Source organism: Apteryx rowi, unplaced genomic scaffold (assembly GCF_003343035.1).
Source record: "Apteryx rowi isolate R43461 unplaced genomic scaffold, aptRow1 scaffold_231, whole genome shotgun sequence".
NCBI lineage: Eukaryota > Metazoa > Chordata > Aves > Apterygiformes > Apterygidae > Apteryx > Apteryx rowi.
In genome coordinates, this window is record NW_020448653.1 from 992,055 (window position 1) to 1,008,529 (window position 16,475).

A 16,475-nucleotide genomic window follows, 5' to 3' on the forward strand; every position below is an offset into this window, starting at 1 on the left:
GACACTAGGATATTGATGAAGAAATTGAAGCCGAGTATAACATTTTGCAAGCTCTCTCTGATCATCCCAATGTAGTCAAGTTCTATGGCATGTRCTATAAGAAAGATGTGAAAAATGGAGATCAGCTTTGGCTAGTACTTGAGGTAAATAATTCAGAAAAATAAGAGTTTTCTTTGAGCTGGCTTTTCTATGTTGAGTATAAATCAACAAATCAGGTACAAGTAATTTGATGTTTTTCTTTAGTATGGTTGCATGTGTAGTGGTAAATGCTGTTCTTTAGTCATTTTAGCTTTCTCAATTCATAATGTGCTTTGATTTCAGCATTCTTATTTTGTAAATTTATACTGTTAATGCTGTGTCTTCAGAATCAGGGTACAAATGCTAGTAGAAATTGATAGAATTTTCTACCTAAAATCCTTCTTTGGTAAAAAGCTTGTCATGGAAATCTTCCTCCAGTATCACTTGTTTAAATATCACTAAGCTATGGTATAACAGTTAAAGTAACCAATATGATGAGATTTTTTTCTAAATGACATGATAGAAATTAATTATTTGAGAAATTTTTTTTGCAAGTAGAATACACAAATATACATAGACAAATAAGCCAAGAAAAAACAGGCTACTGCCCTCACTCATTTGCCAGGTATTGTTGACAGCAGCAGGATTTCCCCAAATGAAATCAGAAGAAAGCAGGATCTGTAATTTGATTCAGTCTTTAATTTTGACTAATCTAGGAGCAAAGAGCTTCATCATTGCTGTTTTCATAGATTCACTGAGACCTATTCTGCAAAAACTCCCCCCTCTCTCCAGAGGGGATTCTCTCTGATGTTTCAGGATTGACCTCAAGATGACACAAAGGCAAGTGAACAATGTCTCTACCAGGAATAGTGTGGCTTTCATAACAGTCAGAGCTCTTGCCGATGTTTGATCAGTGTTTGATAAACTTGAGATTGAAGAATTTGTTGTATTTTATCATTTGCCAGCTAAATGTATACAACCCTTCTGCCAAATACCTCAGATAGCAATGGGATCTTATCCTGGAAACAAGCTCTAAAAAATGCATAAGTTCTAAAAGCTTTTCCAAAGTCTTCTGACCTGCACAGAATTTTTAAGAATATTTTCCCTTGGAAATCATAATAAATGATTAGGTTAGACTGAAGTCAAAAGATGTCAGCTCCTCATGTAGTGAGAATCTTTGAAAATCTAGCTTCTGTTGTGTCTGCTGGGCATTTGAACCTCCATCTGTGCAACTTCTGGCATGTACAGGGCTGATGCCGAACAATCAAGGTAGGACAGACTGTGTGAGGAAGCATTCAAGTGTTTATATTTTAACTTTATTTTTGGCATGGCTTTATTTTTTAAATGTGAAAAATGCAAGCTACATCTGGAGTATAAGTTTCATATTTACTCTTTGGGTGCAAAGCTGTATGCATGCATGTACTGCTGTGGAATCTGTGGAAGAGTCTTGGATGCTTTCTGTCACTGCACATGTAGAGCTGTGAATTCAGTGGGTTTTAATTTATGTGTGTATACATAGGCATGAGTAGAAAATTTAATTCCAGTGGTAACTTTTGTAAAGCTTGTCTTAATAAAAATATCTGTGAAAGAAAACCATCATGGAACAGATTCCTCTATTGAAGTGTCACCTTCCTTTTAGCTTGTATGCAGCTTTATGGGGCCATTTCAGTTTGCTTTTCACAGTAGCTATTTAGATGTCTTGCAGTTTATAAAAATAAAGATTTTTTTTTTTCTTTTCAATATATGTATTTCTAAATCCATAAAAGTGATGATTAGTCTCTAATTTAGTTTAGAGAGCTCTGTTTCCATTCTTTAGGGTTTTTTTTTTTCATTTTATCATAAAGGAGCATTTTCACTTCAGAACTGTTGCTTCCCCTGAAGAGGAGAATCCAACCTTGAAATTTAGATTTGGGGAGGGTCTGTGTGATCCTCTGAAATGAAGATAGACCTTTTGCAGTCAGAACCTAGTCTGGAGATAAGTTTCCAAGGAGAGGAGAGACAAATAGCATAGACCAGTGCAGTCTGAAGAATCTGAAGCAGCTTCCRGAGTAGCTGAATGCAAAATGATGAAAAGGGGGAGAAGCAGGGAATTCAGCGCAGAGAACTAACTGCGGTCTTCTGGATTCCCACAAAGCTGTAGCTGCCAGGAAGAGCATTGAAAGCAGAGCTTGTTGATCTACTCTGCTTTTGTGCTTGGTGATGGGATCTGTGGGCAGGAGGTTTTGAAGAGAAGGCTTTTGAAGTTCACTAAGAATAGGTTATGATAAATGGTAAAACTCAGCCTTTAGGAATGGACCTAGAGCCCCTACTTAGAAGCAAAATTACATTGTGGAGAGTTAGACTTCACCTGTGTAGATGTGATGAAAACATTTTTTTCTAGAGGAAAAAAAACTGAGTCATGTCTCTAAGACATGTCCCATGCTATATATCAACAGCAGGCCAGTCTGGGAAGAAAATTAGTTGTTAGGTTTCTTTCTCCCTAATTCAGTCTCACAAGTTATCAGCCATTCTGAATACTGGGAAAGTCCTTAGGTGGTTTTATGATGGTTATTGCTGTCTTGGTGTTAAATATTCCGCTTCCTCTCTCCTACCATCTCTGTTTTCCAGGAAGAATCTGTTCTTGCATAACTTGCTCCCTTTTGAACCTGAACTCTTTCAAATTCCAGGACAATACAGTTGGACATTCCATTTTTAATGAAAATTGATACCTTATTTGGTGCTCACTCTAAGGCATTTTGCTAACTATGTCAACAGTGAGGCATAAGATGTTCACCGTCTAGGTTGAAGGTATTGTCCTTGACTAGATGTTACTAAATCAGATGAGTATCAGGAAATATTTATCTACAACTAAATGGAATTAGGAGCTGACCTATTGGCTTGGATCATCCATCAGCTTTCTGTGTCTGTACAAGCCAAAACCATTTGCTTCAGAGTGATGGTAAAGATCTGTTACAGAATAATTCTGGGTAGACAGGACATTTCTTCATAACCTCATTGCTTAGTAATTGCTTAATAGCATGTGCTTTTAGAGAAATTCTTTTTGCAATTTAAGGTGAAATTCCTCATTTTCTACTGAATATTTGGATTTTATTTTCTTGGTTGTACATATCTATCTCTGTGCTAATGTGCAAAATACCTAGCTGATCTTGTAAAGCCCTTTTGAACATCCAATGTTATAGGTTGGAAATATGCTTCTGGGAGAATAGGAGCTATTGTTCATTTGAAAAAAAAAAATTATTTTAAAGAAACAAACACTTTTTTGATAGAAAGCATCAGGAGATCTCTAGTCAATCTTGTACTTTGATTTAACCTGTCAGTTGTGGTACCTCTAATCTTTTAGAAAGTGCTAAAAGTTATTGATTATGGTACTATTTAAAGAAATTTTCATAATGATTACTTGGAAAAATAAAGTTAAACAGCCTTTTCTGGTAACACTGCTTCCGTGTATAGCCTCTCTAATACAGTATTTGTAGGAGAAGAACAAAATTGCTGTGTAGTGTTCATCTTAACACATGAAGACCTAAATTTGAGACCAGTAAAGAATATAGATTTTACAAACCATAAACAAGTAAAGAAAAACTAATATTGTAAGATCTTTTAATGTGATTAGCATTTTTTTGGTGATAAGGTAACCTAACTTTCTTAATTCAGCATTTTTTGACAGAAACAGCCTACAGGAATGAATGTGAAAAAAGAATACATCTGTATGGAATAAAAGTACTCATACTCAGCTCATTAACACCCTGCTCACTGTAGGCCACACTAGGAGAGGTTAAACACCTGCCCCTGGGTGGATGCTGTTCCAGTCACACTTACAACAGTGAACGTTGCTAGAGAGGACTCCTGCAAGGCTGATTAAGCTTTGTCACGTGTGTCCAGAGATGCAGGCAGAAGAAATTAGCTATTCAGTCTGCGATGAAAAGAAACCACTTGAGTATTATACTTGGGATGAATCAGCTAAGCAGTTTCATGTCAGCAGACATCAGTGTGATGACAGTGCTAAGGCATTGTGTGCTGTCGCCTGTTTCTTTCTGCTCTGGATGTTAGGAAGGGAAAGGATCTGAGATAACTGGAAATCAGCTGATGGAAGGTGGAGCAGAGACGCAAGTCATATCGGGTCCTGCAGAAGAGCATGCAGGTCAAGGGCAGGTGGGGGGCACAAGTGGAACAGTACTTGCCTGCAATATACTGCAAAAAAAGCCTAGTAAAGACTGAATGAAGGATCAAAACACCACAGCAGGGTATTACACAGCTTTTACTTGCTACTGTGAGCCAAGAGTTGAAATGCAGTATATTTTCATAGTTCATTTCCTGTGCAGGTCAGGTAGAACTTCAAGAAACACTTCAGTTCCATTTTTAAAAGACACATTTTGTCATATTTGAGATGGATTTGGATGTGCAAGTCATATAAGAAAGCACTAGCTTTCTTTATATTTTACCATTCTCTATATATTTTTATGCTTAGGAAATATGGGGAGCATCAATTATTTTTATAGTAATCAGAAGATTTTTGTATGAGTTAAAACTGAGCTTGGTCAAGGGGGAAAAAAAAAAAAGTTTGGATGGAACAGCTTCTGATCCAAAAGTATAGTTTTGTAAGATCAAAGCATTTTGTAGGGACCATTCCATTTCTGGAGGGGTGGAGGGAATTGTCAAGATGTAGAAATAAATCTTTTTGGCTCTGCTGAACTGCAGGAAGTCTGTCAAAGCATTCTGTTTAGGTGTTTTGGTTTTCCTACTGCATATGTGAACACTTTAAGAACATTTTGGATGTCCTACTGAGTCAGACCAATGGTCTGTGTAGCCCAGCATTCTGTCTCCTATGGTGGCCCTAGAAGATGCTGCTGAGGGAGAGTCTGTCCAATTTCTGCAGTCAATTTCCCTCACGCTCTGCAGCACCCATGATTATTGTATTATGGATGTCCCTGACTATTCTGTTTACTATCCATTTGTGTATCCTCTAAACCTGATGATACTGTCATATTGCACAGTCTCCTCTTGGAGCACACAATTTTGAATTTTGTGTCAATATTCTATACTTGTTACTATATATAATTCCACATAGTAGAATATAATGTTTTTGGCTTTATGAAAACATTTCTGAATCATAATACTTTTGAATGTGTGGCAAGAAATTCAGAATTCAGAAATTTAGAATCCTGTTCATTTGAGAGAGGAATATGTTGCAATTTCCAGCGGACTAAAAGCTCTGTTTTCTAGCCATCTCTAATATTAAAATACTTTCACAAACAATGTTTGAGTAAGTAGGACTATCTGTACCATTGCTACTTATGCACATTCTGGATTTAAATCAACCCAATTCATCTCTGTTCTCAAGAAAAAACTTTTTGTTCCAATGTGTCATCTTTGTCAGAAGAATCATGTAGAAATGTGGAATAGCTTGTGATTGGAACATGATTCTCTAAAGAAGCAGCATGTTAGCTTTTTCTACTTCCTCAGCCTTTTCACATGGGAAAATAAATACATTAAGGAGATTGGTAATTTGTATAGTCCTACATTGTTGCAGRCAGGTTGATATACTTTGAGTTTGATCTTCTGGATGTTTCTTATGTTAATTAAGCCTGCTTATCGGACACCAATAACTTGGAAGAATTAGGGAAAGATTATCATGAAGGATTATTATGATCCAGTTGGCAGGTATGATTGCTAATTTAAAATCTGCCTGCAGTGATTCAAAATTGTTATTTAACTTTGATCTTTAAAAGTTAACATCAAGAGGAAAAATTAAAAATGTACAAATATTTAAATTCTCTCTTTACATCCTTGAGACACTTCTACTTATGTTGCTTTTTTCTTTTTTCAAAAAGAGCAAAACCAATAAACCCAGTAAATAGAAGCTTCTAGGAGTTAGACGTAAACTAGACTTTACAGAAAAAACTGTAGTGCTTCAGCTTGCCTGGTACTCTTTTTGCAAGAATAGGTGAGGTACCAGCCCCTTGTGTGGATAGGTTTTGATCTGCATGAGGACACTTTTATTACGACTTTATAGCTGATCCCATATGGAAATGAGAATAGACTGACAATATGCCAAGCTGCCCAACTACCAACCTGCTATGCCAGGGTAACAGGAGTCCATTGCTACTAGATTAGTTCTAGCGGCTTGCCCGGCTTTGGAGACCTCGGGCATCTAATCAAAATACTTTTAACTGTATAAGAACTGTGGGAGAACCTGCCTAACAAAGACTGTTACTGGGTGCTAAACACATAGCAAGCCTGGGGAGAAAGTGGCCGTTTAATGTAGTTCTTATTTAATTACCAATTGTGAGGGCAGTTGCAATTGTCTGCTGAGTACATGTATGTCTAATGAGTACATAACAAGCTAAGATCCCCTCATGTAGGTCTGTTATGTATTTGTTTTCATCTTTCAGAAGAATAGCCATTGCTGAACTTGTGCCTTGATGGTGAGCCTGACACATGTAGATTGCCATTCCAATTGCAGTCAGTTACTCTCTCTGTCCCAATACTAAAGGTCCATCTTCATATCGGAGAGCTTGCATCAACATTTAAAGCCAGAGCAAACAAATGGATTTGGAAATAGAGAACACAGGGGATAAGAAGAGTCAGTTGTGGTCTCAAACAGCCACAAGAATTTTTCAGTTTTGCAGTAAAGGAGAGTTATTAAGGAGGAATTTGAAGGAGGATAGCAATGTGGTTTTCTGTTTGTTTTGGCTGCTCCTTCAAAGCAGAAAGGAAAATGTGTTATGCTTACAATTAGCAAGTGATGGATGCTAGGCATTGTGGGTTAATAAGGGCTGGGAGCAGATCTGTTGCTGTCAAAGGAGAGAGCATAAGTCTGCTACAGGTCTTGAAAGTAAAAGCAACTAGCTCATGCTTGATGTGTTTGAGAAGGGACAGCCAGCATGAGTTTTCGAAGGAAGAATGGCATGGTCAGAGGTGGCTAGTTAGGGACAAGAGCTCAACAAGGCTAAGAAAAGAAGGTGTTGCAGTAACTCCTGAATAAAATGAAGAAAGTTCAAAGGTACGTCAGCACTGTTGTATCTGGCCTTGAGTGAATCTTCTGTGCTGTTACACAGAATATGCGTATTTGGTGTTTGGAGAGGAAAATTTAACAAATAAGACACTTACAAATGTCTGCAAATACTAACTGTGGTCACAAAGAGAGCCCTAGAATTCATGAAATATGTATAAATTTTCCTTGCAGCTTCATAAATGAATGGTGACAGCATGATTTACATATATGTCAGATAAAGAAAAATGTGTATAATTAATGTCCAAATCTTGTGTTGGTAATGTTTTTGGATCCTTCACTGACCTACTTTACATGGAAGAGTTTCTGATCATGTTGCCTTTTAGACATCCCATGTAATTCTAATATTTGGTGAAACACACACACACACAAAAAAAGAACTCTGTTTTATAATGTCTCATCTGTGAAATATAATTATGCATCTAAAGAGACATCAGTCTGTGGAGAAAGTAGGGGAGTGAAAGCAGCAGGTCCAATTGCCAGATTGCGTTGGGGAAATGAGATTTTTTCAGTTAGAGAGTTGAGATGCTAACAATACAATTCTAGATTGCAATGTAGTGTGCTATAAAAGAAGAGCAACCAGCATCCAAAAGAAAATGTAGTTATCAGTAATTTTTTAAATTTGAGGCTGAAATAGCCAGAAGCATGATATGAGCTTTTAGGATCAAGACAACTGTAGTAATGTATTATTAAATTCAGGCCCCTTTCCTACCTCCACACACATAAAGGAAGGTAGAAACATATCATCCATGTATTCCTGCTGGTGTTGTTTGACTTAAACAGCTGAAGCCTCAAGCATGTTGAGAGATGGGAGATTTGAGTGATGTAAAACACAAGAGGCAAGAAACTGTAAAAAAGAGACTCTTCAACTTTTACACTCACCTCCAACTTTGCGGTAAGTGATGGTGTATTTACTTCCAATTCATTAAATTTGATTTTATGAGCTCTATAGGGGAACTGATAATTTCTGTGCACTAGGTAAATAGATCCATGTTTTAAAAAAGCTATTTGTCTGCATAATGTTCCTTGACCAGAGCAACAATTCCTTTAGACCTCAATCCCATATCCYGGTCTGAAAGGGCAGAGTCCTATATATACATGGATCAGAGGCAGGGTATGGTTCGTGTAATGAGAATGTGCAGTCACCTCCACATGGCTGACACACAATAACTCTTCACAGGATATTGCTTCTTTTCTGCATCCAGGAATAGACTATTGCTTTAGAGGGTTGTGAGTGCCAAAGCAGGTTGGGGGCAGAAACGAATAGCTCAAAGCAAGGCAGGCAGTTCTGTCCTTTTCTCTTATTGTGCTTTTCAGTGTCATGTAAGAATCCCGTTGGCTATTAGTAAAGCATTTTTCTCTCCATTAGTTTTATCTCTGTCCTTTCTCAGCTAATGACATTATCACTCTTCATGGCACCTCTCAGTATGTGGAAGAGAAGGACAGGAACTGCAGGCAGTCTTGCAAAACAGCTTTTGGTTTTTCATGATCTGGGAAGTTTGGCTGAAAAAATTTGCAGCCTCCGTATCATCCTCACCCCAAATGCTCCCAACACAGGAAGGGTCAGAGCCAAGGAAGGGGCTGATTACATGATTCCCTTTTGGGTTGTTGAACTGTGTATGTGACTTAGTGTATCTAAAGTTTAGCATGCAATTCCATGGAATTGAAGTTGTTAGGACTTCAACCATCAAACCAAGATTTAATCTTAAAAAGAAGAGGCCTAGTTTAGAACATGGAAACTTGAAATAATAGGGAACTGTGYGAGGTGCCATGCTATAAAGTGATCATCCTGTGGATATTGGCGTAACGCCCTCATAAACCTTGTAGTCCTGTCTTAGGAACAGGCGTAAGAGAAACTGGGTGGTTATCCAGCAGTTATCCTGGGACAGGCTCAGAAGCTGTAGTGAAGGACCCTACTGCTGCCTTTGGACCAATCCTTGCATCTTCTTCGGAGCTATTCTTAATGTCTGGTTGGCTACTGCGATATGGAGTGGGCAGATTTCCTGTCCACTTCCAGAAAAGCTGCTGTAGACTGCTGAAAATAWAAACCTTCGTGATGCTGTCCAAACAGAATCTGACCCCTCCTTTCCCACGTTCCTTCCTATTTTTGTCTTCAGAGCCACACGTGGCTTGTGTCCGTTCATTCTGTAACAGCTGTCTGGACTGGATTTCTTATTTGTGTGTCAGTTTTGGTCAGAATAGGAAAATGTTGAAATTGGTGACAGGCGTTTCCTTGTGAGGCCTCTCTGAGTAATATCACTCTCTGACTCCCACAGCAGTCCGTGAGAACACCTAAAAGCAGGACCTGGTGGTCTCATTTTGGCTTTCAAAGAGATGAGCCTATCTGAGATAAATTAAAGACATTAAATCATATCTAGAGTGCCTTCTTGTTGTACGGATGAGTAACTTATTTGGGATTTTTCTTTTGCCTGCTTACAGTATGTTTTCATTAGATATAACAGTTGCTGTACACAGACATGTTTCCATCTATATGGAAATAAAGGCAAATTTTTGGAGTTTTAAAAAGCTTCAGACTGAAGCTGTTCACTATAATATATTAAAGCATTGTAATAAGAGAGCAGATATGCAAATTTTTTAGATGGAGATTTACTATAAAAAAATTATCTTTCAGAAAATCGGCATAGTGGAAAACAAATAGTSCCTTTCATTTTGGGAAGGGTAGTGTGATTTGTCTAAATATTATCAGATATTTCTAAATGACATATATAGAAGAAAAATGGAACAGTTGAAAATGGACTTTTTCATATTTTTCAATGTGGATTATTTTTCAGTGATGTCTTTGGTTATAATTGCTCCATTCAGACCAACACTCAATACTTTGATCCATTACATGTCTGAAACAGCCTTGATTTCTCCATTTCTAATGTGCACCTCTTTGCTTGCCAATTATAGCAATTTTTCATTCTTGAATTATATCCTGTTTTCTGAAGATCAAAGATTTGTGTCTACAACTATCATTTGACACTTCAAAGTTTTAGTAAATACTTGTAATTTTTTTTGCAAAATTAGTATTTGATATTACATTGTTGTTTGCACAGTCCGCACCCTTAAGGCAGCTGTTGAGCATATGTTATTGCCCACCTTACTGTGGTATTTATTGCACATGCAGAAAGCTGGGTCTGATAAACCTCTTAACAGTTTTTGCCAAGTAAAGCAAAAGCCCAGAAAAAAGTCTTTTTTTTTTTTTTTTTTATTCTGTCATGTAACTTAGTAGCATGTTGGTACTATGCCTCCCAAATTCTAATATTTAACATCATTTTATTTTCTGTACATTTTAATTTTGACCATATCTTTGTTAAAGATGTGAGGTTATTTAAAAAAAAATCCAAAGTATATTAGTATAGCCATTTGTGGAGCCCAGATTACCAAGCTTGTCTTAGCTTTACTGGGAGATAGCATCAAGGATAATAAGAATGCTTGAGGTAAGACTCGTCTCATTTAACTTCAGACAGCTGAGAGTTAAAAACCTTAATGCAAAGGTGATGGACAGCACCGTTTTGCTGTGTTTGTTCTCAGTTTGTATGTTGGGTTCCTTTATAAAGGGAGTGACTGAAGCAAGTGGACTTGTCTGGCTCAGGCAGAGAGGGTTGGAGGCTGCAGGGTTTGGGGGAAGAGCATTACAGTGAGGAACCAGGAGTTGAGGGACAGGACTGCTGAGGGGTGCAGGGAGCAGACAGCCAGGTGTCAGTGGTGGTAGAAGGAAAATCATCCTGAACTCCAGAAAGAACTGCAGAGTTGGTTGCAACTCAGAAAACCACTGAGGTAGCTGAAGCCAAGTCCTGGCAGCAAGGACCCGCCTTGCCACAGACGCAGTGAGCAGGGGAGATTGGTTTGTTTAATTTTAATTTTTAATTTGACCTACTCACTTTGAGTTAAGCATTCGAGTTTTTGATTTAATAAAACCTAGGTCTTCTGAGTAGAATCCTTATGGTTCTTACAAAATTCTCTGTAAGAAGGTGGTCTTGGTATGTCCTTCTCAATATTTGTGCTTCATTTAGGGTCCCATCTCAGTGCCTGCGTCACCATAGGCTCCTTTTCTAGTCACAGTCTTCTGAGAGGAGAGGAACTGCGTTTTGCATGTGTCCATTTCTGCTTCACTCCCTCTCTAAAAAGAGCCTTTAGGCAAGCTCCATTGTTTCAATCTGTGCTTCCCCAGCCATGCTTTCAAACCCAACAGGTTTCTATTGCGGTCATTTAAATTGCAGTGAAAGATGAGCATGGTAGTACTTGGAACTACTGTGTGAACCCCAATTCATATAGAATTGACACTGCAAAAGAGGAAGATTCTTTGAAATCTTTCCTAATTGGTAAAGACTGAGCAAAAGCAATATGATTCTGAACAGGCAATAAAAGCTGTGAGGTGCTCACTGTTATCACAGGCTGCCCTATTTGCTTACTAGATTTTGTTTTCTAGAGCCTCAACTAAGTTTGCAGCAGTCAGTAAAAATACTTCTGTTGACATTATTGATCTTTGTGTTAGGCCCTGCTTTTTCTCCCTAACCAAGGGAGAGTGCTTTTGCATGTTCTTTTTACCACTGCTCCTTGAGTATAATAAAATGATGAATTGCACTGTTTTCTGTATTAAAATGTTCTTTCTTGGCAAGTTGCTTCTTGCATTTGTTCGAAAAGTCCTGGACTCTCTGTTAACCATTGGCTTTCAGTTTTGTAGTTAGATTAGTTCTGATTTTGCAACATGACCCTTCCATTTTGCTTGATTTAAAGAAAATTACAGCTATGTTATGCTGTTGCCATGCTCTTTCAGAATTTGTTATAAATGTGTTTTCAGGTGTTTTAGATCCTGATTGCTTTCCATTGCACTATTCCAAATCATAGTGTGATATTACTTCAGTTGCATACTCTTTTGGGGAGGAGATGCGGGCAGAAGGGGTGGGATAGATTCATTTCTTTATTAACTTCTTACAGATGTAAATATATTTTATCAACAGCATAAAGAATGTGAATTATGTGATGATATGATATGAAATTTCTATAAGGATGAGCTTTTGGTTGGCACAGCCTAACTGAATTSCAGTAAACCTTTTATACAGCACTGCCACTTACTTGCTTTTGCTCATTATGTTAGAGACAAAACAATCTTAAAATTGTTTTAGATTCTCTGGTTTTAAGTTACGTTGTTATGCCAAGTTCAAATTGTGCTGAGTTTAAATTTGAAAGAAGAAAAGGTTTCAAGAGTAGAGCATATTTTGAATACTGAAAATGTTATGGAAAATAGGTTTCTTGTACGCAGTAATATCATAGTATTGTGTATGGATGACTTGATACGTTCCAAAAGTACTAATGAGTCCTGAGAGTCATTACTAAAATAGGAAATTTCTTTTTCAGTGTTTCTACAGCTAGAAAAGTGGCATCATGAAATACTACATTTTAAAGCCACAAGCTTCTGTATGTAGGAGAACACAATCTTGACATAGACGTGGTCTTTCCCATTTTGGCCGTGTAGTTTTGCAAGGTAGAAAGAACTACACTGTGATCGAGGAAGAAAAGAAAAAAGGCCAGCATTGCATAAGATGGAATAGGAGAACTTTTCCTCTGGTGGGATGTCTTGTCAGTGCATGAGCTGGACGAAGAAAATAAGAAGTTAAAAGCCAAACTCAATATGAAGAAATCAGAAGTAACAAACAAATGCCTGTGAGGCTGCAACTAACACAACCCTGAAGGTGCTAGATGATAAAGCAAAATTATAAATACAGAATGGTCTGTAGTCACTGAAGCTAAATCAGAACTAAGGAAAGATATCTATTTCAGTGAAATATTTCACAGAATCACAGAATCACAGAATCACTGAGGTTGGAAGGGACCTCTGGAGATCATCTAGTCCAACCCCCCTGCTCAAGCAGGGTCACCTAGAGCACATTGCACAGGATTGCATCCAGGCGGCTTTTGAATATCTCCAGAGAAGGAGACTCCACCACCTCTGTGGGCAACCTGTTCCAGTGCTCTGTCACCCTCACAGTGAAAAAGTTTTTCCTCATGTTCAGATGGAAGTGTCTGTGTTTCAGTTTGTGCCCATTGCCTCGCGTCCTGTCGCTCGGCACCACTGAAAAGAGTCTGGCCCCATCCTCTYGMCACCCTCCCTTCAGATACTTGTACACATTGATAAGATCTCCTCTCAGCCTTCTCTTCTCCAAGCTAAACAGGCCAAGCTCTCTCAGCCTTTCCTCATAAGAGAGATGCTCCAGTCCCCTAATCATCTTTGTGGCCCTTCGCTGGACTTGCTCCAGTAGTGCCACATCCCTCTTGTACTGGGGAGCCCAGAACTGGACGCAGTACTCCAGATGTGGCCTCACCAGGGCTGAGTAGAGGGGCAGGATCACCTCCCTCGACCTGCTGGCAACACTCTTCCTGATGCMCCCCAGGATACCATTGGCCTTCTTGGCCACAAGGGCACATTGCTGCCTCATGCTTAACTTGGTGTCCACCAGCACTCCCAGGTCCTTCTCAGCAGAGCTGCTTTCCAGCAGGTCAACCCCCAACCTGTACTGGTGCATGGGGTTATTCCTCCCCAGGTGCAGGACCCTGCACTTCCCTTTGTTGAATTTCATGAGGTTCCTCTCTGCCCACCTCTCCAGCCTGTCCAAGTCTCTTTGAATGGCAGCACAGCCCTCTGGTGTATCGGCCACTCCTCCCAGTTTTGTATCGTCAGCAAACTTGCTGAGGGTGTACTCTGTCCCTTCATCCAGGTCACTGATGAAGAAGTTGAACAAGACTGGACCCAGTACTGACCCCTGGGGGACACCGCTAGCTACAGGCCTCCAACTAGACTCTGTGCCACTGATCACAACTCTCTGAGCTCTGCCATYCAGCCAGTTCTCAATCCACCTCACTGTCCACTCATCTAACCCACACTTCCTGAGCTTGTCTATGAGGATGTTAYGGGAGACAGTGTCRAAAGCCTTGCTGAAGTCTAGGTAGACAACATCCACTGCTCTCCCCTCATCTACCCAGCCAGTCATTCCATCATAGAAGGCTATCAGATTGGTTAGGCATGATTTCCCCTTGGTGAAGCCATGCTGACTACTCCTGATCACCTTCTTTTCCTCCACATGCGTAGAGATGGCTTCCAGGATGAGCTGCTCCATCACCTTTCCAGGGATGGAGGTGAGGCTGACTGGCCTGTAGTTCCCTGGGTCCTCCTTCTTGCCCTTTTTGAAGACTGGGGTGACATTGGCTTTCTTCCAGTCCTCGGGCACCTCTCCTGTTCTCCATGACCTTTCATTCACGCTAAATTGAAAACAGTCAACTTTACCTAAAAGTGTAGCTCTCTAAAAGTGATCAGGGTTTTAAATTTTCAGAATGGCTTCAAAAAGGAGAAACAAAAATGCACAGCTGATGTACAAGCATTTAAGGATAAGCTCAGAAAGGCTAATATAGGGTAGCAAAGACAAGATTGAGGATGTTAACAAAATCAAAGAAACTATAGGTCTGTTACTGAGAAGAGAGAGAAATGAGATACAAGAAAGTATGGTGTATTTCTTTACAAAGTGAGGAAAAAGAATGACCTAGGGAAATAAAGACCAATCTGTTAACTTTGATATCCAGAGTGGTTCTAGAAAAAATTAGTAGAATGCAGTATACAAATACACAGAAGATGAACAGATTTGTACACTCAGTGTACAAATACCTCAGTAACATGATAAAAATGGTCAACTCGGACTGGGCTAAATTAAATCATATTCGTATAATCTCTTCTTTTAACAGCATAACTGGTGTAGTAAGGAGAAAGCAATAGATGAGATCATGTCTTTTGTGAGGCTGTGGTATGGTTCTATGTGACACTTGTGTGAGGAAAATGTGACAGAAGCTTYATATAAACAGTAAAGCAAATAACCTAGTTTTCATAAAACTGAACTCAAAGAATAGTGATTACCTTTGGGCTTGGAGAACATCAAGTGGGCATCTGCTTTTGGCCTATTTCTGTTCATTAATAACAAAAAACTTGTGATGGACACCTAGTTGAATTACAAGCACTTTGGAGAATAGCACCAGATTTGCAATTGTGACATACTTGAGAGATTTTTTGGAATCACAAGGTGAAATTCAGTAGGCATATGCAAAGCACTGCCGTCCTTAGGAAGAAGAAATAAGACATACCTGGCTAAGCAATAGAACTGAAGGAAAGGATTCTCTGCAAAGTGAAGATTATTCTATTCTGTCCAGCTTTTCTCAGCTAAGATAAGACTTCCAAAGGAACAGTGTATGTATGCAGTTTGGGCAAAATGTTTCAAAACATCAGTGGCAAATTGCAGAGTCTAAATTTGGAAAACATGAGTGATTGGAAAAGGTTACAGGAACAAGGGTCCACTTGATTTTGTTCTTGCATGCATTTCACACACTGAGAACTAAATTGAATTGACTTTCTCAGTTCACATCTTCTGCTGCTTGTGCTGTAAAAGTTGAGCTAGCAGATCCCACCACTTCTTATCCCCTACTCAATTCTCCTCTCATGATTACCAATTGCTTAAAATAGGTATTATAAAACCAGCACAATCCCCCAGAARTGTGTGTGTGTGAAAGAATGAGGATGTATGTATGTTTGGGGTAGGGATGAAAGAGAGAAATATCATCCTGTCTTTCCAGAAGAAGCTATGTCTCATGTCAGATTGAAGGAAATTTGTTTGATCAGTTACTTTGACATTTAGGATGGGAAGCAGGCCTATGGCACAGGTCAGATCAGACAGGTGGCTTCTACTGCATGTGTCTTGAGTTCTCCATGCATTTCTTGTTTCCTGCTTCATCAAGGTATTCTGAAGATATTTTGCAATCTCTGGAAAAAAAGAAACAACTTTAAAGTTTAGCTCTGCTGCCTTCATGATTTCTTGTCATACAAGCATTACAATTAGCTTAACTCAAACCCAATAATTTTGGTAAGAAGATACACAGCTTTTGCTGGGGACAGCATGCTAATCAGAAACAGCAGAGATCATAATTGTAAACTGCAATATTTAACAACACCCCAGGAAATTTCCAGTCTGGCCACACTGCTAAATAATGTTTATCCTATAATCTCTTGTTAAAGAGCTGCAAGTTTTAAGAATTTTTTTTTTTAAGATTTCATGCCATGGAGCAGATTTTGATCAACATCCCAAGGATAATTTATCTCCCTTCCTGCTCAGATTCCCACTTGCTGCTGCCAGTTTTGGTAAAAAGAAGCTCCTACAACCATTTTTCAGAACTGCCTCAGGCAGGAGTACTGTAATTTTCCGTGGCTCCTTTTGAGAAGGAAGAGAGGAGGCTGTCTCATTTTTGCTGCATTTATGATAAGCTTGCATTGAACACACATATAATTTGTTAGCCTCAATGAGGAAAAAGACCACTGTTTGAACTTTATCTGCTTGCATGGTTGTAGAGATGTGTGACAGCATCCCCTGTAAAAAATAGACAGTAGAAATAGGAAATGAGACTGGAG

General features: G+C 38.9%; 1 protein-coding gene across 1 annotated transcript in view; it reads left to right on the forward strand.

Moving 5' to 3' along the window:
* Nucleotides 1–16,475, forward strand: part of MYO3A (myosin IIIA) — a 126,181-nt gene that overhangs the window by 5,112 nt on the left and 104,594 nt on the right. Inside the window, exon 2 of the mRNA XM_026065754.1 lies at nucleotides 9–143. Coding sequence (XP_025921539.1) covers nucleotides 9–143 — 135 coding nt within the window. The remainder of the gene's footprint in view (nucleotides 1–8; nucleotides 144–16,475) is intronic.